Source organism: Aedes albopictus, chromosome 3, assembly GCF_035046485.1.
Source record: "Aedes albopictus strain Foshan chromosome 3, AalbF5, whole genome shotgun sequence".
Taxonomy (NCBI): Eukaryota; Metazoa; Arthropoda; class Insecta; order Diptera; family Culicidae; genus Aedes; species Aedes albopictus.
The window spans coordinates 41,559,808-41,584,448 of record NC_085138.1 but is presented as its reverse complement, the minus strand read 5'-3'; the positions used below and the strand labels follow the sequence as shown (position 1 = coordinate 41,584,448).

The window sequence follows — 24,641 nt, the reverse complement described above, 5'->3', positions numbered from 1 at the left end:
TTTCTCCGAGAGTTCTTCCACAGAATCATACACAGATTTTCAAAGACTCCACGAGAAATTCCTCCAGAATTATGAACAGAATCCCTTCAAGGATTTCTTCAGAATTTCCCGTGATTATTTGTCCCGAGTTTCATCTTATGATTTCTCTGAAACTTTCTTAGAGAATTTCACCAGGAGTTTTTTACGAGGAATTCTCTTGGAGTTTTTTAAAAGATTTTGCCCAAAATGCAAATAATTGCTCAGCAGAATTGCTTTTGGAATTTCTAAGAAGATTGCTCCAGAAGTTCTTTTGAAGACTTCCCAGGGTATCGAAGGGCTCCTCTAGAACTTCCAAGTGTTTTTCCGAATATTATTTAAGGAATTTTCAGAGTACGCGTTCAGAAATTTCCTTCCTAAATGAGTACAAAAATAGAACAAAACAAAAGGACAGATGATTATTATCGAATTGTTGCTTTGATTTCAAAACTTGTTACTGTTGTGCTATTGTTGATAAGTTGATCAATAGTACAACAATAACAAAACTCGTACTTCAACAAAACATGTTATTGATATGTAATGAAGGGAATGTATATCAATAGCTTGATTATAACAAAATGAAATTGTCCAATAAAATTTGTTATGGAAAAGCTATGCCTTTATAATTAAATAATAACAAAACAAGATATAAAAACAGGTTATGTGATTTCGTTGTTATTAATTTGATATTCTCCTCTGCTCGTGTTCAGGTGGTTTCAGAATAAGTGCAAGACGTTCATGACTGTTTACGACTGTAGATCCGATGACCTATACTCAAGGGGGCTTTTGAAGATTCTTAAAATTGAACTTACCACTTGTCAGCACAAAGTTGCATGAGGCTGTGTAAGCATGATTCAATCATTCAAGCACACTACACAGTTAAAAAGATGTTACAGCATATCACCTGTACTGTATATCCCGGGAGAAACGCAATTCCGTTGGGAATTCGGACGGCAAATTGCGCAGCACGAAAAGAAAACGCGTGTGTGCTTGTCGTACTCACTAACAGAATGAATCTTTTTTATTTAGTAATGTTGGTATACATTCGGGTGGGAATCAAAGTAGTTTATATGTTAAGGTATGATAAAAATAGGGTAGCCCGGAATTCAAGTTGGCTATAACATCTCTTCCCCCCTTAATTCAAGAAATTCACAAATCGATTCTTATAGGCGGTCGCGTTGCCCTACCGGATCTTCTCGGTAACTGTCGGTAATCTTTCTGAACCGGCGGGACAGATACGGTTGAACCAGGAACTACTGCCACTGGTTGATTCGTGTTATCTACTCCTGCAGATGTCCTATCAGTCGGCGATGATGGTGGTTGGAAATTCGGTTCTGCTACTGGTTCGTTCGACACGTTGTTTCCTGCACTGATGTTCGGACCAGTATCCTTTGCTTGTGGTGATACTACAGCTGGAATATTCGGTAACTCACACGGCAACGGTACTCTGGTGCTCTCCAACCTGGAGCCAACTTCCCTGAGCTGATCGATGTGCCTTTTCCATGTTCTTCCGTCATCCAACTTTTTCCAAGTTTTTCAGCAATGACTCCGTATTTCCACTTGTCGCTGTCAATGTAGTCTCTAGCCGCAACTCTCGCCCCCTTCGGAATGCTTCGTACTTTCTCTGTAACATCCTTTCTGGCAGTTTCTGGATTCGGAATCATCAAGTCCAAACGAGACCGCAGCGGACGATTGTAGACCATCATAGCCGGAGACTGTCTGGTTGCTGGATGAATGGTGTTCCTGTAGGTGAGCAAAACGTTGCACAGCTCCGCTTGCAGCATCGCCTTGTCGCACTTCAAACTCTTGAGCTTGGCCTTGAATGTCCCGATGAACCTCTCCGCTAATCCATTCGTAGACGGATGGTATGGTGCACCCATCTTGTGGTAGATGCCATTCTTCCGAAGGAAGTCCTGGAATGCTTCAGAAGTAAACTGAACGCCATGATCCGAGACCAAGACTGAGGGAATCCCATATGTAGCGAAGTATTCACGGCAAACTTGTATGGTAGTCGCTGTTGTGATGTTGTTGAGGATTTTGACCACAGGCCACTTGGTATACGCGTCTACCAGCACAATGAAGTAGCTTTGCATGAACGGCCCCGCGAAATCCACATGGATGCGCTCAAACGGTCTCACCGGTTGTTGCCAACAGCGAGTTGGGGCTTTGGCCGGTTCAGCTCTCGTCGATTGGCAGCAACTGCAGTTTCGCACCATCTCCTCAATCTGGCCGTCGATACCTTGCCACCACACGTAGCCACGAGCCAGAGACTTCAGTCTTGTCATACCAAAATGTGTTGAGTGCAGTTCGCTGAGAACTCTATTTCGCAGACTCGAGGGAACGTACACTCTAATCCCGCGCAGAATACAGCCTTTCTGTACGGTGAACTCCGACTCATCAACTCCAAAACGGTGACCCGGCTCAATACTTCTTCCAGTTCGTAAACCTTCCAGCAACGCCTTCACGGTATGATCGGCAGCGGTGGCCTTCGCGAGCTCTTCAACAGTTATCGGCAAAGTCTCGATCATGTTCACCTCTTCGATAACGTTGTCCGGTACTTTCTCCTTCAGCGGTAGTCTCGAGAACGCATCGGCATTCCCGTGTTGTTTCGTTGGTCTGAACTGGATGCTGTAGTCGAACGATTGCAAGAATATCGCATAGTGTTGCATTCTTAGCGCTGACATTTTCGGAAGGCCCTTCGTGTTCGACAGGATTTGCTTCAGGGGTTCATTGTCCGTGACCAGAATGAACCGTCTGCCGTACAGGTATTGGTAGAATCGCCGGACTCCGAAAATTATCGCGTATGCCTCCCGGTCAACCTGCTTGTACGCCTGTTGTGTTGCGTTCAACGTTTGTGAAGCATACGATATTGGTCGCTCCGAGCCGTCAGGATAAACGTGGCTCAATACAGCGCCGACCCCGTACGGTGACGCGTCAGTTGCCAGGACCAATGGTAGCGATGGGTTGTAGTGTACAAGAAACCTGTCTGACTGCATCTCCTGCTTCACGCTGTCGAATGCCGCTTGACACTGCTTCGTCCAAACGAATGGAACAGCATTTTTGAGCAGGTACAGTGTCGTACTGAGGTTGGGAAAGAACCTCCCGTAGTAATTTATTAACCCAACGAATGTCCGTATTTGGTCTTTTTTCGCAGGTGTCGGCATGTTTTGAAGTGCCTCAACCTTTGAACGGACCTTATGAATACCGGTTTTGTCGATTCGGTATCCGCAGTATTCTATTTCGTCGGTGAAAAACTGGCATTTGTCGATATTGATTCGCATATTGTAAGCACTGAGGCGCTTCAGTACCTCCGTCAGTTGGCGTAGATGCTCTTGATCATTGGGGCCCGTAACACGAATATCATCGAGAAATACAGTAACGCCCGGTATTCCGCTCAAGATCTCCTCCATCAACCGTTGCCATATCGCTGGCGCAGACGCGACCCCGTACATCAATCGCGTTGGCCGGTACAGACCCTTATGCGTAATCAGAGTCAAAACCTCACGATCCTCTTCCTCAACTTCAAGCCGTAGATAGGCTTGAGTTAGGTCAATCTTTGAAAATTTATCTCCTCCGGCAACGTTGGCAAATAGTTCCTCCATAGTTGGCAGCGGGTGTTCGTCGACGACCAAGTTTAGGTTGACTGTTATTTTATAGTCGCCACACAATCTTACCCGATTGTTGGCCTTCATCACCGGCACTACGGGCGTGGCCCACGCACTGTGGTTGACCTTTTCTAGGACACCATCCTTCACCAGCTTTTCCAACTCCTGTTCAACAGCACCACGAAGAGAAAACGGCACCGGTCGTGCCTTGATGTAAACTGGAACGGTATCCGGCTTCAGGCGTAACTTTGCAGACAATCCTCTAATCTTCCCGATAGAGTCGTCGTAGAGATTCGCGTACCTCTGTACCAGCGCTTTGACATCAGCAGTAGAAACTTTCGGTAGTTCAGCAGGAACACGCTCCGGAACCGATGTAGCAGCAGCAATCGTTGCAGGAACCTTCGGCAGTTTGGTAGTTACCCTTCCCGGAACCAGAACAGCAGCAGCAGCAAGCGCATGAACATCCGAATAGGCCTTCGTATTTAGCACACTTTACGGGTTTCTTCGCCTTTAGGCACACTCTCTGTAGGTGTCCAACCACTTTGCAAAAGTTACAGACGGTATGCATATGTGGACACTTATTGGCGAAATGTGTAGGGCTACCACATCGGTAGCATTCACCCTTCGATTCCCCCGTTTTCCCAGCACGCGTATCTTTATTTGTCTTATTTCTCTTTGCACCCTTTACCTGCACTTTGTAGCTCCTCTGACGATCGACCAAGTTGACGTCCGGTCTGTCCTGCCTGGATTGGATCTCTCTTCCTCCCTTAGAAGACAGTTCCATGGAAACCGCCATGTCTCGAGCCCGGTTCAAAGTCAGGTTCCGTACTTCCAACAAACGAGCTTGGATGGTTCGGTCCTTGAGTCCAAAAAGGAATTGGTTGCGTAACGCCGTGTTGACGTAATCGCCAAACTTGCACGTGATGGCTATCTTCCGTAGGGCGATCAGGTACTCGTCGATGGATTCATCTGGACGGTCATCCCCTTGGCGCCGGCACTTGAATCTGAAGTTTTCCAGAATTTCAAGCGGCTCCGGATTGAAATGATCCTCCAGCGCAGAAGCAATATCAGCATACGTTCGTTGTTGGGGTTTCTCGAATGCCAGTTTGTCGCACAGAATTGTAGAGTAAGAGATTGGGATTATAAAATATAAAATGTAAATATTGCTCCAAACAAATATACAGGCTTATTCTGCGCGGCGTGTGAGGTGAGACGAGTCGAATGAGGTGACAAATGTCGACTCGCCCTATTTGATTTACATTAGTCGTCTCACGTCACGTGAGATGAAACCGTCCGTCTCACCTCACACGCCGCGCAGAATAAGCCTGATAGTGTCGTACGAATTAAGTATCAACATAACCGAAGTAAAAAAATAAGAAGCTCCCATTTCTATGATGCGAAATTGCCCAATGCTACTCTGTCCGAGCGACTGTCAAAGTCGCAATGTCGACTGTCGACTTATCATTGCAAACGGTGAGTCGAGCTGTGAGCTGAGCAGATCAGTTGATAGACTATTGCAGACACGATTGGAGGTGTTTGAGCTACAGAGCAGCAGATCCAGCTTCGCCTAGAAAAGGCAATTACTTCCCCCACTCGGAGCATCGAATAGCAGCAGCCGAATATAAAATGCCGTACAACAGTTGGCTCGCAGTGAGGTTTAGAAGAGTTTCCTCACTGCGGCTTCTGTGTACGAGGAATAATCTGCTGCGGTCACGACAAGAATGTCATACGTTTCTCCGCCCATAAAGTGCAGCAGCAGAAACAGTCTGGTATCCGGTTGCACACCAAACAAGTTGAACGCCCCCTCCAGCCGCTCCACCCATCTCGACCATTTCATTTTGTGACGGTCGAACGGGTCGATGATGAACAACCCGGGAGCTTCTTGACAGCTATCGAGCAACGTCAGCGTACCTAAAAAATTTGGTCCGGGTGGTACTGTTAGATTCAAAGCGGCAAGCGCTACTTTTGAAAAGGACGAAAACCGACAATAACAAACCGAACAAAAAATATTAAAACATTAAACAAAAACCTTTATTTGTTGTTTCCGCTTTTTTTGTGGTAGATAAATGCAAATTAAGTGCGGCATAATGAATTTGTTTACTAGAAGCGAAAATTATATCTATAAAACAAGTAAAGGCAAAGTAATCGGCTTTCATAAAATTAATAAGAAACTCATGTTTTCTTCTAGTGCGGTTATTAAGCACCAGCAAGTAATAAATTAGGTTACTTATGCTAACATTTTACAGCTACCTGGTGGCTAAGTCAAAATGGAAGTTAAAAACAATCATTTGCTGATGTTTTTTTTGAGTTTGATCTTCGGCTTGGTCTAGCATGCGCAGTCACCAATTAATATGGAAGACCACCTTTTAAACATGTGCTTTTATTACATTTCTTACAACAAAAAGAAAAATCATAATAATTTCAATTTAATGAACATTAGTTTTTGCGCTTCTGTTGAATACGTCCTTTTGATACGAAACGCTAGCCTCTTGTTGGCTTCCACTCACCACGAAACAAAAAGATGTTTTCGCATGGACAAAAATTGTTGCGTCAGTGAAGGATGGACCCGTTGTTTACGAACAGTAGCGACATCTGCGATTTGCAAGTAGGTACGCGAAACTGAGCTCATCTGTCAAGTTACGGGGGGGTTGATGATGAACGAGGACTGCATACCAGCAAATGGAAAAACACCATGGGCGGCTCCTGCTCCGCCGCCGGCACCGGCAACCGATCCCGTACTCGCACCAGCAGCCAATCCGGCACCCGCACCGGTGGATCCGGATCCTGCTCCTTCAGTTCCCGTCGTAGTGGCCATCCTCGTCGGCCAATTGTTGTATATCCCGGGAGAAACGCAATTCCGTTGGAAATTCGGACGGCAAATTGCGCAGCACGAAAAGAAAACGCGTGTGTGTTTGTCGTACTCACTAACAGAATGAATCTTTTTATTTAGTAATGTTGGTATACATTCGGGTGGGAATCAAAGTAGTTTATATGTTAAGGTATGATAAAAATAGGGTAGCCCGGAATTCAAGTTGGCTGTAACAACCTGTAACAAAAGGACTCCGTCATATCGCACACATTTTTCCATCTGTTTTTAAAGTTACAGCTTGCTCTCAGTATGAAACTTGTATTCAACATTCCATACAAGAAATTCTTTGATGTAAAATTCAGTGAAATTAAATATAAATTTATATGCATTTTTTTTACGTCGGGTGTAATTTTCAGAAATTTTTGCTGTGTAGTTATGTATGTGGATTCGATGAATTATGCTCAAGAAAGTTCTTAGGAAACCTCCCTCAATGACCCCCCCCCCCCTCAGTACGCCCTGAACTCCCCTTAACTCCACTTGCAACTTAATTCCCTTAAACCAACCTTATCCCTAACCTGAAACACTCTAACTGCTTTGAACACCATCAAATTCCATTTAGGTAACGTTACTTAAATGGAGGGACCTAAATAGATTTTACCTAAATGGATTCGACCTAAATGGAGGTTTGAGTGTAACTGTCTTAAACGCTTCTGCGATTACTTGGCATAAGTAACCGCATCCGCCCCATTTCACACGAAGGGGTTTGACCTCGCCACTATCGCTACTGCCGCTGCCACTATTTTAGTTTGTTGTGCTCATATTCAAATCCCACGATTTGCACGGGAAATGAGGTCCACCCCGCCAGAACCCTGCATTGACACGGTAAAGGACGAATTTCAGATTCTGAAATGTTAAAACTATAAAGAGATTGTTCTATAATTATCAACAAATGTTTCACATCTCCTGATGACATTTTTATCTTCTTTTGTGCACATCAAACGTCCTGTTCGTAATCGGCCATTCACAGTTGCAACCGCAAACTTAAAATAGACCAACATTTCAAACAACGCGATCCGTGTGCTCTCCCAACCGAAGCGACAGTAGCTACTGTTGGCGCTTGTAATTAAAATCCGAGTCGAGTCACAAATCATGACAACAACAAAGTAGCCTCAGTTGCTGTAGCCGGGGTAACTGAATGCACAAGAAACCATCCACAAGTAGCCAACAATTTATGATTTTAATTTCCCCCATCAACTGTCTGTATATGTGTGGAGGTGCGTTCGTATGTGGGTAGGTGTCTTTCCACTATCCCGACGACGACGACGATGTCCGTTAGATGTTCACCATGTAGTCGGCGTTCAGTCAGAGTGGACTACGCGATCTTACGGGCAGGTAAAGATAAGCTGAGGAATTCGTTAAACCTGAACTTTTCGACGATATTTTAATGCAGATGTGTCATTACATAAAAGAATAATAGTATTTCTGAAAATTATGACAGAGATTTGAAATTTCAAGTGATTGCTGGACATTTTTTCGAAATCGTTGAAAAACAGATGGTCCGGTCTGACTTAACGCCGACCATGTGTCGTTCTCTGGAAGCTAGAAGAGTCATTTCCATTAATGGAGAAGCGAATATTTATTCCATGAAAACTGTTTATTCCTACTGGTCTGTTGCTGGTAGATTTATGACCCGTACACACATGTGGAAGACAATGAAATAAGACGAAAAAATATTGGTTGATTTTAGCTAGCAGTGCGTGGAGAATATGCTAGGATTTAGACTGGCAAAACATCATACTTCAAACAACACAACGCGTGAAAAACAAAAAATGAAGGAAGAAGATAGAGTAATGTGGTAGAAGATACAAAAAGCAACAAATAGAAAAAAAGAAATTAAAGCTATGAGAAATGAGAAAAATAGGAGCAAGAATGTAAAGCAAGCATATAGAAGACAAGTAACAAAGAAGACAGAAGAGAAGATAAAACCATGAAAGAAGATGTAGTTAAAATATGAGAGAAAGAGCCATTCAAAATTGAAAGTGCCCACTACAGCACAAGATTAAAAACAAAGCGACTATTTATTTCAGACACTATTCAAAACTGTATTTCTAAGCAATGGACTAATTCCGCTGGTCTATACACCGAGAGATCAGTGTAATTACGTCCAGTCACAGCCGACAACAATTGCTGCGTTGCTCCCAAATCGTCCCAATTGTCCTCAAAATCATACACACAATCAGCTTCCCGGAGCAATTTCCAATCTAATCAACACAAATTGAATCCCGATCGGATAATTCGATAAGCGCGAAACCAAACCAACGAACGCCGTTTCGTACGCCAACCCAATGGATTCCCTTAAAAATGACCAGCTTTTTGTGGAGGCGGGTGGGGGGACTAAAGTACGTGCGTGCATGTCGCCTTCGGTGTGAATGTGCCAACACCATCGCCGCACCGGTATCCACAAATTACGAAACGATGTCAACCCTCGTCGTTTTCCCTTCGTGTTTCCCATTGGGGGTTTTGGGGGTTCTCTCGATACGACAGGAAGAGGAAACACTTTTCCCGCTATTATTCCACACCAGTCGCCGCAAAATTTCGGATCCCCTGCTTTTCCTACGCCATTCCCCAATAATAACCAGTGGACATTTTATTGAATTTGAATATGTGATTTCCCGAAATTTTTGCACTGTGCAGAATTAGCATGATACCTAGTGGTCAAAAGTATTAATTCACATATCCTTGGGATCCTTTATTGATTCTTCACAAGATGTTCCATTTGTAACACTTTGCCTTTTCAGTTGTATTTGGTTCTCTCGTTGCACTTACTTATTTTCAGTCTTCAGCACTCATGGTGCTGCAGAGAGCTGAATAGTTCATTTTCAATTTTTGTAACGGTTTTTGGATTTCGAGAACAGTAGGCTGTTGGCCTAAGGTCCCTAAGGTATAGCTTCCGGTGGAGCATATTTTCATACTCAACCGCTGGATGCCAGAACAGACGCTGTTTGAGCCGTACCTCCTTGGTGAACAGACGCTTGGGACGTACCACTCAAATCTAGCTGAAGTCTATTTTTTATGCCAAGGTTTCAGGGGGTTTCAAAAGCCTGCGAAGGCATTCCGACATAGACCTCTTGAAACACCCAGGAGTTCATTGGAGCTCCTCTTAAACCTTCTGTAAAGCCCCCGAGACCTCCTGTTACTCCCTGAATTTCCTGGAACGCCCCTGTGACGTCCAAGTATTTCTCAGAAACCTATTGGTACCCACTAAAACGCCCATGAGATTCACTTAAATGCCCTGGAATATCCCAAAGACAACTTCAGATCCTTAAAAGCCCTCAGGGGCTTCAGACGCTTCTGAGACCCCCTAGAATCCCTTGAGATAATCCCTTGGCTAATTTCAACTAGGTATGGGAAATGTCATAAAATGTCATTTCGTTATTGGCTAATTTCACAGCACTTAGTCGGAAATGTTAATCGACGGCATCATTGATAATCCATAACTAAATAGCGGCATGGATTGATAATGCGTACGAACAGAAATTTACATCGGAAGTGGTGTAAATAGAAAAATGTCATGACATTTTTTTCATTCTATTCCGCGACATTTTTCATCCCCCTACATCCAATATTTTTTCAGGCTGGCAGATTTTCTCAGGGTTTTGCGTGTTTCGTGTACCTGGGACCACCTTGAAACGCCACTACAACTTCTTTTGCTCTCTCATGGTACGTTTGCCAATATTACAGTAACGGTTCTGAATAGCTCTTCCTTTTTTAGCAGGACATAAAAAAGGTACATAAAAATGCATCAGAAGAGGTTTAAGTATACAGTAGTGCACAGAATAAACCCTCTAATACGCACAATTTTGATTTTGATCTCAATATCATTCTTCGTAATCAAAAATCGATTCGAACATATTTTGGAAGATATTTATTTTTAATTCGCGATTCTTTGAATTTTGGTTTTTAAATTTTGTAATTTTTATTTTTGGGCATCCCTACACTCCTATATTTTTCCTGGGAGCCTATTCGGGATACCGTTTTTTTTTAAGACGAAAACATTTTTTTAGATTTTATGATTATTGTTAAAACATTTATAATTTTATTTTCCGTGTAACTACCACCAGGTAATTAATCGATCAACTTTTCAGCGCAAATCAGCATTTGGTTTTTCAGATTTGTGTTCTTAAAAATTCAGGCTGTGGCTTCGTCATATCTTCACCTTGAGGAAATGAGTTTTGGAGTGTATTCAACTCCTCTTAATATAATATAATGGAGGAGGAAAAAATTAAAATACAGTAATATTAACAGTTGTAATTCATTACAAAAGAAACAAATAAATCCAAATGGTTTTCATTTTTTTAAAAGCTAGTAAAGTATCGTAAAACTTCCATCACAGCAAAAATAATAACATTTTTATATTTTAAATATTGTGTACCTAAATAAACTGATTGTTTTGTAAAGTTATGTGCATCTTTAGACTGATTTACTTTGTACAATAAACCAGGCTTGACAGAAACTCCCTCGCGAGAAAATGAGGAAGCGATTTTGGCGATTTTCTGAGGAGTGAAAATAAAACTCAGAAATCACAACGCAAATCCTCAACAGCACCGAGCGCGAGCTTGCCGCGCAGCGAGGAGTTCGTCAAACACTCATAATTTCTTGTTGTGTTTCTCACGTCCACTCACACTCAAAAAGCTCTCGTGAGTTCCACTCCCATACAAAGAAAGACTCTCGAGGCGAAAATCGCACTCAAAAACCCGAAATAATCATCGGCTCTTTTTTCGTTCCCCTCTTCCTCGCTCAGTTTTTATTGCCTCTCTGTTTGGGGTTCGTTCGCTCCCTCGCGACGAGGCAAAAGCAAAACACCGCTCCTAGAGCATGTTGCAAAACTCTTTTGATTTCGAGGAGGATTATCAAGCCTGACAATAACATAACTGTCTGAATACATATTGAAATTTCGGATTTATTAAAAAATATGATTTTTTACCATTGTTCTCAAAATAAAGGATTTGCGAAAATTTTAAAAATCTTGCATGGAATAGTCTAACATCTTTACAAGTTTAATTTCAAGCTATCAAGAATGTCCAAATAAAATTCGAAGTCAAACAAACTGTGCGTAAGATGCGGAGATGCAAATATCCAAACTTGTTTTTTTTTTATAAAAATCGGCCAATGCGTACATTATTCCGTGCAGTATTGTACATATTCACTAGTTTACAGCATTTTTGAACTCGTTAAGCTGATGATCATTTTTGGTGTAGAATCATGCCCTGAGTTCGAAAACGCGAAGGAAAAAAATTACAGTAGAGCGGATTTTTTTTCGACTTTCCATACAAGGTTGATGATTTGAAATCGATTTTTGTTCTATTTTTAAGCAAAGTCGCTCACTTCACACATCTCATTCTCCGTAATCAATGCTCCGATTGAGCTGAATTTTTGACTGTAATTCGCCCACATATGATATGTCAAATAAACGTCGAGAAAGAATTTTTAAGTTGTTTTTTTCTTATTGAAAAAAATACATTTCTTCAAAAAATTTTGGGGATTTTGCTAAAATTCAAGAAGATCGTCCCTAAAACTCGCCAATATCTTGAATTTCATCAATCTGACGCAAAACCTGTATTCAGATGATCGAATGGTATTGTATTCAGCTTTTAATTTATGGAAAAAGATTTAAAATTGGTTGAACAAAACGCAATATATTTGAATTTTAGTAAATTATATATTTTGAAAAGTCTCAAAACTCGATATTGAGCTAAAACTCAAAAACTGTTCTACTTTAAATTTTTTGAAGGTCGGTTTCGAAATCAGCACTAAATTGCGCTTCAAAAATTTTGATCGTTGACAGAAGTTCACGACTTTCGTTTTATTTTGTAAACTTATGTTATCTGCAATATTTTTTTATAAATATTGGCGACAGTTTTTAGGTAAAAAAAAAATAAACAAAAAAAAATCTTTATGATTACCTCTAAAAAAATTTTTCTATGATTTTCTCCAGGATTTTAATGGAATTTTTGAAAAGGTATCTAAAAGACTTCGTCAAGATCTCCTCTATAAATTACTTCAAATATTTCCTCACGGACTTTGTGAAGGAATTCATGAAGAAATCATTGGTAAAAATATAAAAAAACTGTTAAAGTAATCCTTTGCTGGAACTCCTGAAAAAAATATACAAAAAGAAACTCGGGATATATTTTTGAATGAATTCCTGGAGGAATCTCGAAGCGACGTGCTCGGGAACGCTTTCTGAAATATGCTATTCATTCTTTCGCCCGGTTCAATACGAGAGCGCAATCAAGAGAGATGTTGCTCGGCGACGCTAATGAAAGTGATGCATTCGGCAAAAATATTTTGTTGTCATAACTCTTGATTATTATGGCAAAAAAACATAAACAAATTGAGAGTTTTCATACATCGGGTTTTCATACATTTTGAACGGGGACTTGGACTTGGCAAGGGATTTGAAACGTCTAAAAACGCAGTAGGCAAGACAAAGTTTGCCGGGTAAAAAATCAAAAACCAAAAAATGAAGAAATGCATCCAGTTTTGCCTTAAGTACTCATGGAGTTGACATATTTTTTTTAATATCTTGAGAAATGTAGAAAAAACCTTTGGCTTTTTAAAAAATCCCCGAAAGAAATATCTGGGAAAATCCTGAATGAAACTCTGTATGAATTTCTGTATGTATCTCTGAAAAAATATCGGCTGGAATCACAGAAAGTATTAATGAAATCATCTCCGGAGAAATACCTGCATGATTTTCTGGATGAATCCCTAGAGAAGTTCCTGAAGGCATTCCTGCGGTTATTTCCTCTGGAATCCCTAGGGTTAATCCTAAAGAATTCTCAAGAAGATTTTCGGAGCGGATTTCAAGAAACCGCTGGAAGATTTCCTCAAACAATTTCAGAAAGATTTTTTGAGGTAATCTCTTGTGGAGTTTGAAATAGAATCTACAGAAACTTTCTGAAGAAAAAAATCTGAATTGTGAGAGAATATCTAAAGGAAGCCATGTAAAAATTTCTTTAAGAATCCCTAGAATCAAATCTCAAGAGACAGCAGAAACTTTTTTTAATTCCGTACGAGGAAATTTTGGAAACATTTCTTAAGGAGTTCCGTTATTTTGGTTTACCGAAGGAATTGCTGGAAGAGTTGCTGAAAGAATCCATGAAGGTACTTATGCAGAAACCTATAGAAGGTTTTCTAGAAGAATTTTTCAAAGAAATAAAAAAAAAACAATTCGTGAAAAAAACTAACTTCATTGCAATAAAACAGCTTTTTTTTCTTTTCAAAACTAAAGAGTAACCATTTATCAAAAAAAAAACAATACATTTAAGCTATAACCGCTAACCAGATAAGCTCAAATATATTAAGTCAGCTTCCCAATTAAACAAGAGAGTCGTAATCTATGATCAAAATAATGCATAGAGGAGTTTCTGATGGAACTTGACTTAAGTTTCCGAAAAAATCCTTGCAATACTGAAAGAGTCTTAAAATAAATTTTAACCCTCTAATACCCAATCCCGCTTTTAGACGGGGTATAGTTTGAGCATTTTTGTAATTTTTGTTTCGTGGAAAATCTTTTTTTTTTTATATATTTTTGGCTGATATTTGGGACTGTTCTGTATATCTCAAAATGGTTTTTGGTGTAATTTAAAGCGTGTTTACATTTTTAAAAAATCACTGAAAAATTGATGTTTTAGTCACCTTTTAGAAGTCATTGTTCATTTTGTATTTAAACGTTACAATTAACATATTTTAAATTTTTCCCAAAACACTCTATCCTTGTTTAATAGTTTAAAAGAATCGAATACACTCTAAAATTATTTTCCTTTAAATTACACGGAAAATAAAATTTTCTATGAAAATTTTTTAAAATAATAATATTTCAACAATTATCATAAAATCTCAAAATGTTTTCATCTCAAAAAATCCGTTCCCCAAATTGGCTTCCAGGAAAAATATAGAATTGTGGGGATGTTCAAAAATAAAATTAGAAAAATCAAAAACTGAAATTCACGAAATCGAGAATTAAAAAGAATCATCTTCCAAAACACTTTTAAATTGATTTTAGGTGACGAAAAATGATATTTAGATCAAAATCAAAAATTTGGGTATTAGAGGGTTAAAATGTATTTCTGATGGAGTTTCTAAAAGAATTCCTGAAGCAATTTCCGGGAAAACTTTTAGTGGAATTTCTGTAAAAATCTCTGGGAGTATTCTTAAAAAAAATCATACTTGAAAATTTAAAGATCCTTTCAGAAGTTGAAGTGGAATTCCTTATGAATTCCAATGAGGATTTTCTTAAACAATTTCATGAAGAATGATGAAAAAATATACAGCTGGTTGTATTCCTAATACAATGGCTTGTAATATTTTTAGATAAATTCTTGTGGAAATCAAAGATTTTCTTGAGAAACCATCCCTGATTAAATCTTTTCTAATATTTCTGTTTGAATCCTTAAAGAAATTGAAGTCTATTAATGATATTATATTTTTTTAATCTTTGAAGGATTTTTCAAAGAATCCCTTGAAGATTTTTCAAAAAAAAAAAAAAAAAATCCGTGGAGGATTTTCTTCAATATTTTCCGATAAATGTCTAAGAGGAATTTCCTATGGAGTCTCCAAAAGTTATTTCCTTTCCAAAGGAATTGCTGAAGGAAGTTATGAAGAAATTCCTGGTAAATTTTCCTTAATAATCCCCGGAGAAGTTCCTGCAGCCAGGGAGGGCACTCCGCACTGAAAATATGCACAGTGCAGCTCGTTTTCATATTAAAACCGCGCACACCTGCACTCGCACTGAGGAGCATGCCATCCCTGCCTGCAACAATCCAAGGGGCATCCTCTTATGAAATTTACGAAGTAGCTTTTGCTGAAATGTAATTTTCTGAAGAAATGCCTGGAAGATAACGTTAACCCTGTTAGGATGTTAGCTTTTTCGCATCGCAATGGCGTTGTTCCCGTTTAGCGTGCTTGACTGGGCCATATTGACCATAACATTTCACTAGTTCGAAATAGTCTGAGGAATTTCTTCATAAATATGTGGAAGGTTTTCAAAAAAAAAAAAACTCTTGAAGAATTTCAGAAGAAATTTAATAATAATTAACCCTAAAAGGGATACCTTTATGGCCTCAGTTTCGTCACCTCGCTGAGTGTGTTCCATCTAAGACGAGCTCTGAAAGGCGCCTGGGGTCCAATGGACCCCAGGTATCCCTTTTATGGTTAATAAACATGTCCTTAAAGGAATTTCTTTAACAAGTCGCTGAAAAAAGCAAGGAATTGCTGAGGGAAATTCTAAAGGAATCCTAAGCATATTTTCCAAAAGAACTCCTGGAGGGTTTTCCTAAAGGAATCCTTAGAGAAATATCTGGCAAAATCTCTGTTGGTGCTTCTGAAGAAGTTCTTGAAGAAAATTTAAAACAACCCATTGAAGATTGAATAATTCCTGGTGAAAATTGTCCAGAAAACCCAGTAGGAATTTCTCAAGATATTCTTGGGAAAATTTTAAAAAGAATCCCTAAAATATTTTTCGAAAGAATCTCTGACAGACTTTCAGACCTGATTCTTGTAAGGTAATTTTTTTTTAAAGAATCTCTGGAGGAAATTGTCAAATCATCCATGGAAGATTTCTTCATAAGATTCCTGTACAAAAAATAGACTTATTTTTGAAAATAATAAAAAAAAATCCCTCATTTTCAGCCCAAAATACGGGAAAATATGCCAGTTTTGATTGGTTTTTTTTTTAATTTGAATGAGATTTTTTTCATGCCTGGATTTTGTTAATCTTCAACACATAACCTATAGGCATTTGAAAAAAAAAACATATTTTACTTCTTTAAAAAAAATACTCGAAAACGGTTTATTGGATTTAAAAGATGTCTGCAAAATGTTTGAGGAGACTTGATGGATTTTCAGGATAAAAAATACGCTGATAGAAATATTCTTGTACATGTAAAATATCACATGATTCTAGTTTTCCAAAAATCACCCTTAGATTTATTACATTTCTTTCTATAGAAAGCTGACTTCCGGCCTTAAAACTTTGCAAGTAGCCCAGGATAGTCAAATCCTTTTACTATTTTTATCGATTTTCTTCATCGATTTTTGTGGGCTTCGTGGCCGAGCGGTTAGCGGCGTCTGTCAGCTTAGTAATGTTAGTTATGTTCAGTCTGTGTGGCCTCTGGCCGAAGCCGGTGTAATTGACTTTTATTTTTACAAGCAAAAGGAAACAATTTTTGAGATTTTTATTGTCAAAATAAGATTTTAGTAACAATGAAAAATATGTGTTTTTACAACACTCAACGAATTAAAAAAAAAAATAAAAAAAGAGATAAAGGTATTAAAAGGGGGCGGGGTTTGTAAACTGGGGATATGAAAAAACGAAAGTCATGAACTTCTATCAATGACCAAAATGTTTGATGCTTAATTTTGTTCGGATATCAAGATCCTCAAAAAATTTAAATAGAACATTTTTTTAGTTTTTCCTGAAAATCGAATAATACAGTTTTTAAAAATATATAATTTACTAAAATTCAAATATTTTGCGTTGCAGTCAACGAATTTTCAATATTTTTGTATAAATAGAAAGCTGAATATAATATGTGTCGATCACCAGAGCATATTTTTTTTGCATCAAATTTGAGATAATTACATACAGTCAGGTTTTTTTTACGCGGGTTATACATACCGCGTAAAAAAACCGCGTAAAAATAAACCGCGGTAATTCAAAAATCCGCGTATATGAAAACCACTTTTAACTCAATAATTTCCTTCTTGATTTTATATTAAAAAATGAACTCAACGAATTATTTTAAGACAACATTTTAAGATTTTTGCCTGTCACTCAACATTTCTACAAGTTACACGAACTGCCAAGCTATTGTTTAAAGGTTTAAAGCTTTTACCATCATTGATGACGTCAAACCCGACATCAACCTATCATTCACCTATTTTTATTTTGGCCACCGAACCCAACATGGACCCAATACTTGGTCGATGTTGGTCCAACAGTGGCTCAACATTCGATAAAAATTGACCCAACTTTGACCCGACATTCGATATTTTTTCAGTCTGGCGGAATTTTGCAGGGTTTTCTTGTGTTTCGTGCCCAGTTACTCATTCGAGTGACAATGTATTCAATTGACAAGGATTCGCTTCTCATTTGATAGGTGTCCTGATTGAATGAAATCGTTTTGAACATGAATAGAAGGAAAAATGTTTGAAAATATTTGTTGGTTAATGTTCAAATGAATGAGATGAAGTTTTGCAACACTGGTTGTTAAGACACCATCTCACAGTTGTCGCATAAGTGCCGAAGTACAGGCAGTAAATCATGTTCACTTAACCTTCCGTAACTCGTGCGGTTGCCCACCACCGTCAGCACCACGCTGATTCTGAACACGAAAAGCGAGATTATTTCAACGTGTTGTACGAAATACAACAGCGCGATTGCTCGAGGGTTGATAGTTAAAGGTCACATAGCATTCTTAGACAATTTTGGTATATTTCAGGTAATCCTAAGTGTTCTGGAACTCAGTTTTAAAGTCTATGGCTATGACAGTAGTTTCTCAAGCTAAAAATAGTAACTATGCATAATTAGACAGGGTTTAAATCAATAATTATTTCAAAATAGTTTTAAAATATTCCAAATCAGCCAATTGAACAGCCAGAAATGGACATAATAGACATAATTATCTGATAGATAGAAACAATAATAGATATAATAATAATCTCTGGACATAATGATAACACATCGTAGATTTGTACAATGAAAAAATTTCATGTAATCTCAAGAATGGTTTGGATGTCCTTAGACATCTCAACAGATCTGATGCTGTCTATTAAACTTTGAGATGTTCAGTAAGTCATGAAAGATTACAAGTCGTAGCTTTGTATTATGAATGAATGATACCGGTAACTGTACACCCGTAGACTTTAGGATCTAAACTCCAGAATAGTTTGGATATCCCGACTGATTCGAAACTGTCTATTGAACTTTCAAATGACTTACTGGGCTTAATAGATTACAAATCGTTGCTTTGTATAATGCAAGAAGTTACCGTTACAGACGTAGACTTTAGGACCTAATCTCAAGAACAGTTTGGATATCCTTGGATATCCAGAAAATTACTCTGCATCATATTCTACGTTTTTAATGCTTGGAAAAAATCCGGCTTAAAATTGAAAATCCACGTAAATGTAAACCGCGTCAATTCAAAAATCCGCGTAAAAAAACCTCGTAAATGAAAACCGCGTAAAAAAACTGACTGTAGCCAATCTCCTTAAATTTGAATAAAAACTCCAAAAAATAATGAAGATACGTATTTTTTTTTTTCAGTAAGAAAAAAAAATTCTTTCTCTACGTACATTTGAAACATTATGTGTTAGCCAGTTACAGTGACAATTTCAGCTCAATCGAAACATTGGTTACGGAAACAGAGTTGTATGAAGGAAGCGAAAAATTGAAAAAAAAAAAATTAATGCTTAAAAACGGAACAAAAATCGATTTCAAATTGACAGCCTTGTATGGAAAGTCGAAAAAAAATCCGCTTTACTGTGATTTATTTTCCTTCACGTTTTCGAACTCAGGGCATGATTCTACACTAAAAATGATCGTCAATTTACCGAGTTCAAAAATGATGTAAATTAGTGACCCCCAATCGAACTGAAAAAGGAACAAATGCCATACATCAACATTAGTGTGGGTCATCGGAAGCGTTTTCTCAGATCAAAGCTTTTTTGGTTCCGTTTCGGGTCCTGAGTATCTGTGCAAAATTTGAGCACGATCGGTTGCGTCTACACTTTGCGCATTGCAATTGAAATTTGTATGGGATTTTGTATGAGAAAACATACTTTTTTGCATTTTAGCCATAAGTTGAAAAAGTTTGTCTGAAACTTTTTAACCGATACTGTAAATTGATAGCCTAGGATGTTCTGAAGAACTTTGTTGAAGACCGCAAAGCGATCCGATGCTTGTGAAAATAGTTATAACCAACGAACCGCATGCATGTGTTTATGTTTTAACATGTAAAGGAATAATAAAAGCAACAAAATCATGTTGTTTCACCAAGCAATGCCAACGCTAGAACTTTTTTCATTAGCATCAGATCACTTCGTGGTCTTCGACAAAGTTTTTCAGGACATCCTAGGCTATGTTTTCTCTTTAACGGTTACAGGGTTTTAGAAAAATTCGAGATTGTTATGAGAGAAATTCAAAAAAGTGTGTTTTCCCATGTAATACCTCATACAAACTTCAATCGCGATGCGCAAAACGTAGACATAACCGATCGTGCCCAAATTTTGCACACTTATTTGGGTCCTGAAATGGTATCAAAAAAGCTTTGATCTGATGGGATACCATTGAATTTTTCACTTTTCCATATAAACGATGACCCACTCTAATCAACATCCTCATGCATATCATTCTACCATGGACTGGGTAGAAAAGTGACAGCAGCGCAAAGGCAACGAGATAGATATAGTAGTAGAATACTAAATGTATTGTTGTAGAAAGTGTAAGTGCAGCTGCCAATTGGAATCGTTCACGCAGTGCCGTAGTAGACAAAAGAGCTGTAAATTAAATAAAGTGGTTGAAGATTATGAAAAAATGAAATTTTCTGATATAAAAAAATCTGAAAATGTGTTCCCTATTGCTTCTTTGAAAATCGATGAAAAATAAAAATTGAAGAAAAAATATTAGAAGCATTTGACCATCCTGGACTGATTGACGAAATGCCAGCATTTTCAAAATTAGTTGTCGGGGGGGAGGGTGGTGGCGGGTATGTGATGGTTTAAATAAATGAAAGGGTAAGGTTTCTGGTAAAATGGGATTGTTTGACATCTATCATAGATTCGCGATGAATTTTAATCTCAATGATTTATTTTACTAAAAGTCCTTCACATCTCTTCAAACATCATTTCAACCCAACAACCCATTTTGTAGTTATACTTTTTAATAAGACTAGTCTTTGGTCATCAAAAACCCCACAGTGCATTCCCACATTCACATCCACCATGATTCGGGTGAGCACCATTTCACTAATGGTCCGGAACCCCTTTTGTGTTCGATTATGAACCATCCTTTTATTACCTAGTTACCGTCGCATCGTACCTATATGGCCGCTTTGGTTTGGTCTACGATTGTTGCCGTTATTGTTGCTGTTGCTGTATGCTATCAGTTTCCAAATTGGCAATTTATTAGACACAATAATTTACTGGACGATTAGATTCCTGCTGTCGGAAATTTTTGCCCCTTTTCGCGTTGCGGACCATTAGAAGTTATTAGATTATTGTGAGAAGGGGAACGGTGCGGGATGGTTAGTAATTTTGCCCGGTCCAGTGACTATTAAATGTAGGGAACGAATGAATGTTTTCTGGTGCGAAGTTACGCAACGAATAAATGTCCGAATGGATGTTTGTATTCCTACGAGAGCCGGCCTAAACTAATAACGAGTGTAAAAATACGTCAATCATTGGTGATTGACGGGTAGTGGATTCCGGAGATAGCCGGAGATTTGTTGTGACATTCGATATGGGAAATTGACGTGACATCTTGGAATCACTTTGTGGGGGCTTCAACATTCAAAATCGTAAAACATCAGCTATTGACGTATGATTAAACTTTTTTTTTGCCGATAAGGTGAACTAGAGTCTATTTGTTGTACCTTCCCAAGCAACACACATGTCTTGTAAAAGTAACGGCAGTGCAAGTTCAGTAGGTTGTGTAGAAATTAATTTGACGTAATTCTAGCATTGTGTTAAAATAATGCCAAATTAACTTCTATATAACCAAAACTTGCGCTGTCATAACTCTTATAAGACATGTGTGTTGCTTGGGTTATTCTACTCGTTGCACTTAATTTTGGGATTTCCTGGTCTCCTGATCTTCTAGTATTCATGTCTTCTGGTTAGCTGGTCTTCTGGGTCTTCTGGGTCTTCTGGGTCTTCTGGGTCTTCTGGGTCTTCTGGGTCTTCTGGGTCTTCTGGGTCTTCTGGGTCTTCTGGGTCTTCTGGGTCTTCTGGGTCTTCTGGGTCTTCTGGGTCTTCTGGGTCTTCTGGGTCTTCTGGGTCTTCTGGGTCTTCTGGGTCTTCTGGGTCTTCTGGGTCTTCTGGGTCTTCTGGGTCTTCTGGGTCTTCTGGGTCTTCTGGGTCTTCTGGGTCTTCTGGGTCTTCTGGGTCTTCTGGGTCTTCTGGGTCTTCTGGGTCTTCTGGGTCTTCTGGGTCTTCTGGGTCTTCTGGGTCTTCTGGGTCTTCTGGGTCTTCTGGGTCTTCTGGGTCTTCTGGGTCTTCTGGGTCTTCTGGGTCTTCTGGGTCTTCTGGGTCTTCTGGGTCTTCTGGGTCTTCTGGGTCTTCTGGGTCTTCTGGGTCTTCTGGGTCTTCTGGGTCTTCTGGGTCTTCTGGGTCTTCTGGGTCTTCTGGGTCTTCTGGGTCTTCTGGGTCTTCTGGGTCTTCTGGGTCTTCTGGGTCTTCTGGGTCTTCTGGGTCTTCTGGGTCTTCTGGGTCTTCTGGGTCTTCTGGGTCTTCTGGGTCTTCTGGGTCTTCTGGGTCTTCTGGGTCTTCTGGGTCTTCTGGGTCTTCTGGGTCTTCTGGGTCTTCTGGGTCTTCTGGGTCTTCTGGGTCTTCTGGGTCTTCTGGGTCTTCTGGGTCTTCTGGGTCTTCTGGGTCTTCTGGGTCTTCTGGGTCTTCTGGGTCTTCTGGGTCTTCTGGGTCTTCTGGGTCTTCTGGGTCTTCTGGGTCTTCTGGGTCTTCTGGGTCTTCTGGGTCTTCTGGGTCTTCTGGGTCTTCTGGGTCTTCTGGGTCTTCTGGGTCTTCTGGGTCTTCTGGGTCTTCTGGGTCTTCTGGGTCTTCTGGGTCTTCTGGGTCTTCTGGGTCTTCTGGGTCTTCTGGGTCTTCTGGGTCTTCTGGGTCTTCTGGGTCTTCTGGGTCTTCTGGGTCTTCTGGGTCTTCTGGGTCTTCTGGGTCTTCTGGGTCTTCTGGGTCTTCTGGGTCTTCTGGGTCTTCTGGGTCTTCTGGGTCTTCTGGGTCTTCTGGGTCTTCTGGGTCTTCTGGGTCTTCTGGGTCTTCTGGGTCTTCTGGGTCTTCTGGGTCTTCTGGGTCTTCTGGGTCTTCTGGGTCTTCTGGGTCTTCTGGGTCTTCTGGGTCTTCTGGGTCTTCTGGGTCTTCTGGGTCTTCTGGGTCTTCTGGGTCTTCTGGGTCTTCTGGGTCTTCTGGGTCTTCTGGGTCTTCTGGGTCTTCTGGGTCTTCTGGGTCTTCTGGGTCTTCTGGGTCTTCTGGGTCTTCTGGGTCTTCTGGGTCTTCTGGGTCTTCTGGGTCTTCTGGGTCTTCTGGGTCTTCTGGGTCTTCTGGGTCTTCTGGGTCTTCTGGGTCTTCTGGGTCTTCTGGGTCTTCTGGGTCTTCTGGGTCTTCTGGGTCTTCTGGGTCTTCTGGGTCTTCTGGGTCTTCTGGGTCTTCTGGGTCTTCTGGGTCTTCTGGGTCTTCTGGGTCTTCTGGGTCTTCTGGGTCTTCTGGGTCTTCTGGGTCTTCTGGGTCTTCTGGGTCTTCTGGGTCTTCTGGGTCTTCTGGGTCTTCTGGGTCTTCTGGGTCTTCTGGGACTTCAGGGTCTTCTGGGTCTTCTGGGTCTTCTGGGTCTTCTGGGTCTTCTGGGTCTTCTGGGTCTTCTGGGTCTTCTGGGTCTTCTGGGTCTTCTGGGTCTTCTGGGTCTTCTGGGTCTTCTGGGTCTTTTGGGTCTTCTGGGTCTTCTGGGTCTTCTTGTCTTCTTGTCTTCTTGTCTTCTTGTCTTCTTGTCTTCTTGTCTTCTTGTCTTCTTGTCTTCTTGTCTTCTTGTCTTCTTGTCTTCTTGTCTTCTTGTCTTCTTGTCTTCTTGTCTTCTTGTCTTCTTGTCTTCTTGTCTTCTCGTCTTCTCGTCTTCTTGTCTTCTTGTCTTCTTGTCTTCTTGTCTTCTTGTCTTCTTGTCTTCTTGTCTTCTTGTCTTCTTGTCTTCTTGTCTTCTTGTCTTCTTGTCTTCTTGTCTTCTTGTCTTCTTGTCTTCTTGTCTTCTTGTCTTCTTGTCTTCTTGTCTTCTTGTCTTCTTGTCTTCTTGTCTTCTTGTCTTCTTGTCTTCTTGTCTTCTTGTCTTCTTGTCTTCTTGTCTTCTTGTCTTCTTGTCTTCTTGTCTTCTTGTCTTCTTGTCTTCTTGTCTTCTTGTCTTCTTGTCTTCTTGTCTTCTTGTCTTCTTGTCTTCTTGTCTTCTTGTCTTCTTGTCTTCTTGTCTTCTTGTCTTCTTGTCTTCTTGTCTTCTTGTCTTCTTGTCTTCTTGTCTTCTTGTCTTCTTGTCTTCTTGTCTTCTTGTCTTCTTGTCTTCTTGTCTTCTTGTCTTCTTGTCTTCTTGTCTTCTTGTCTTCTTGTCTTCTTGTCTTCTTGTCTTCTTGTCTTCTTGTCTTCTTGTCTTCTTGTCTTCTTGTCTTCTTGTCTTCTTGTCTTCTTGTCTTCTTGTCTTCTTGTCTTCTTGTCTTCTTGTCTTCTTGTCTCTTGTCTTCTTGTCTTCTTGTCTTCTTGTCTTCTTGTCTTCTTGTCTTCTTGTCTTCTTGTCTTCTTGTCTTCTTGTCTTCTTGTCTTCTTGTCTTCTTGTCTTCTTGTCTTCTTGTCTTCTTGTCTTCTTGTCTTCTTGTCTTCTTGTCTTCTTGTCTTCTTGTCTTCTTGTCTTCTTGTCTTCTTGTCTTCTTGTCTTCTTGTCTTCTTGTCTTCTTGTCTTCTTGTCTTCTTGTCTTCTTGTCTTCTTGTCTTCTTGTCTTCTTGTCTTCTTGTCTTCTTGTTTTCTTGTCTTCTTGTCTTCTTGTCTTCTTGTCTTCTTGTCTTCTTGTCTTCTTGTCTTCTTGTCTTCTTGTCTTCTTGTCTTCTTGTCTTCTTGTCTTCTTGTCTTCTTGTCTTCTTGTCTTCTTGTCTTCTTGTCTTCTTGTCTTCTTGTCTTCTTGTCTTCTTGTCTTCTTGTCTTCTTGTCTTCTTGTCTTCTTGTCTTCTTGTCTTCTTGTCTTCTTGTCTTCTTGTCTTCTTGTCTTCTTGTCTTCTTGTCTTCTTGTCTTCTTGTCTTCTTGTCTTCTTGTCTTCTTGTCTTCTTGTCTTCTTGTCTTCTTGTCTTCTTGTCTTCTTGTCTTCTTGTCTTCTTGTCTTCTTGTCTTCTTGTCTTCTTGTCTTCTTGTCTTCTTGTCTTCTTGTCTTCTTGTCTTCTTGTCTTCTTGTCTTCT

General features: G+C 39.8%; 1 protein-coding gene across 1 annotated transcript; it reads right to left on the bottom strand.

The window, feature by feature from the left end:
* Window positions 1-1,421: 1,421 nt before the first annotated feature.
* On the bottom strand, window positions 1,422-6,435 carry LOC115261862 (uncharacterized protein K02A2.6-like). Its single transcript, XM_062857246.1, has 3 exons — window positions 6,262-6,435; window positions 4,309-4,713; window positions 1,422-4,094 (listed from the first exon to the last, which is right to left on the bottom strand). The coding sequence occupies exons 1-3, from the start codon at window positions 6,433-6,435 to the stop codon at window positions 1,422-1,424; spliced, it is 3,252 nt and encodes a 1,083-aa protein (XP_062713230.1).
* Between the last annotated feature and the right edge of the window lie 18,206 nt (window positions 6,436-24,641).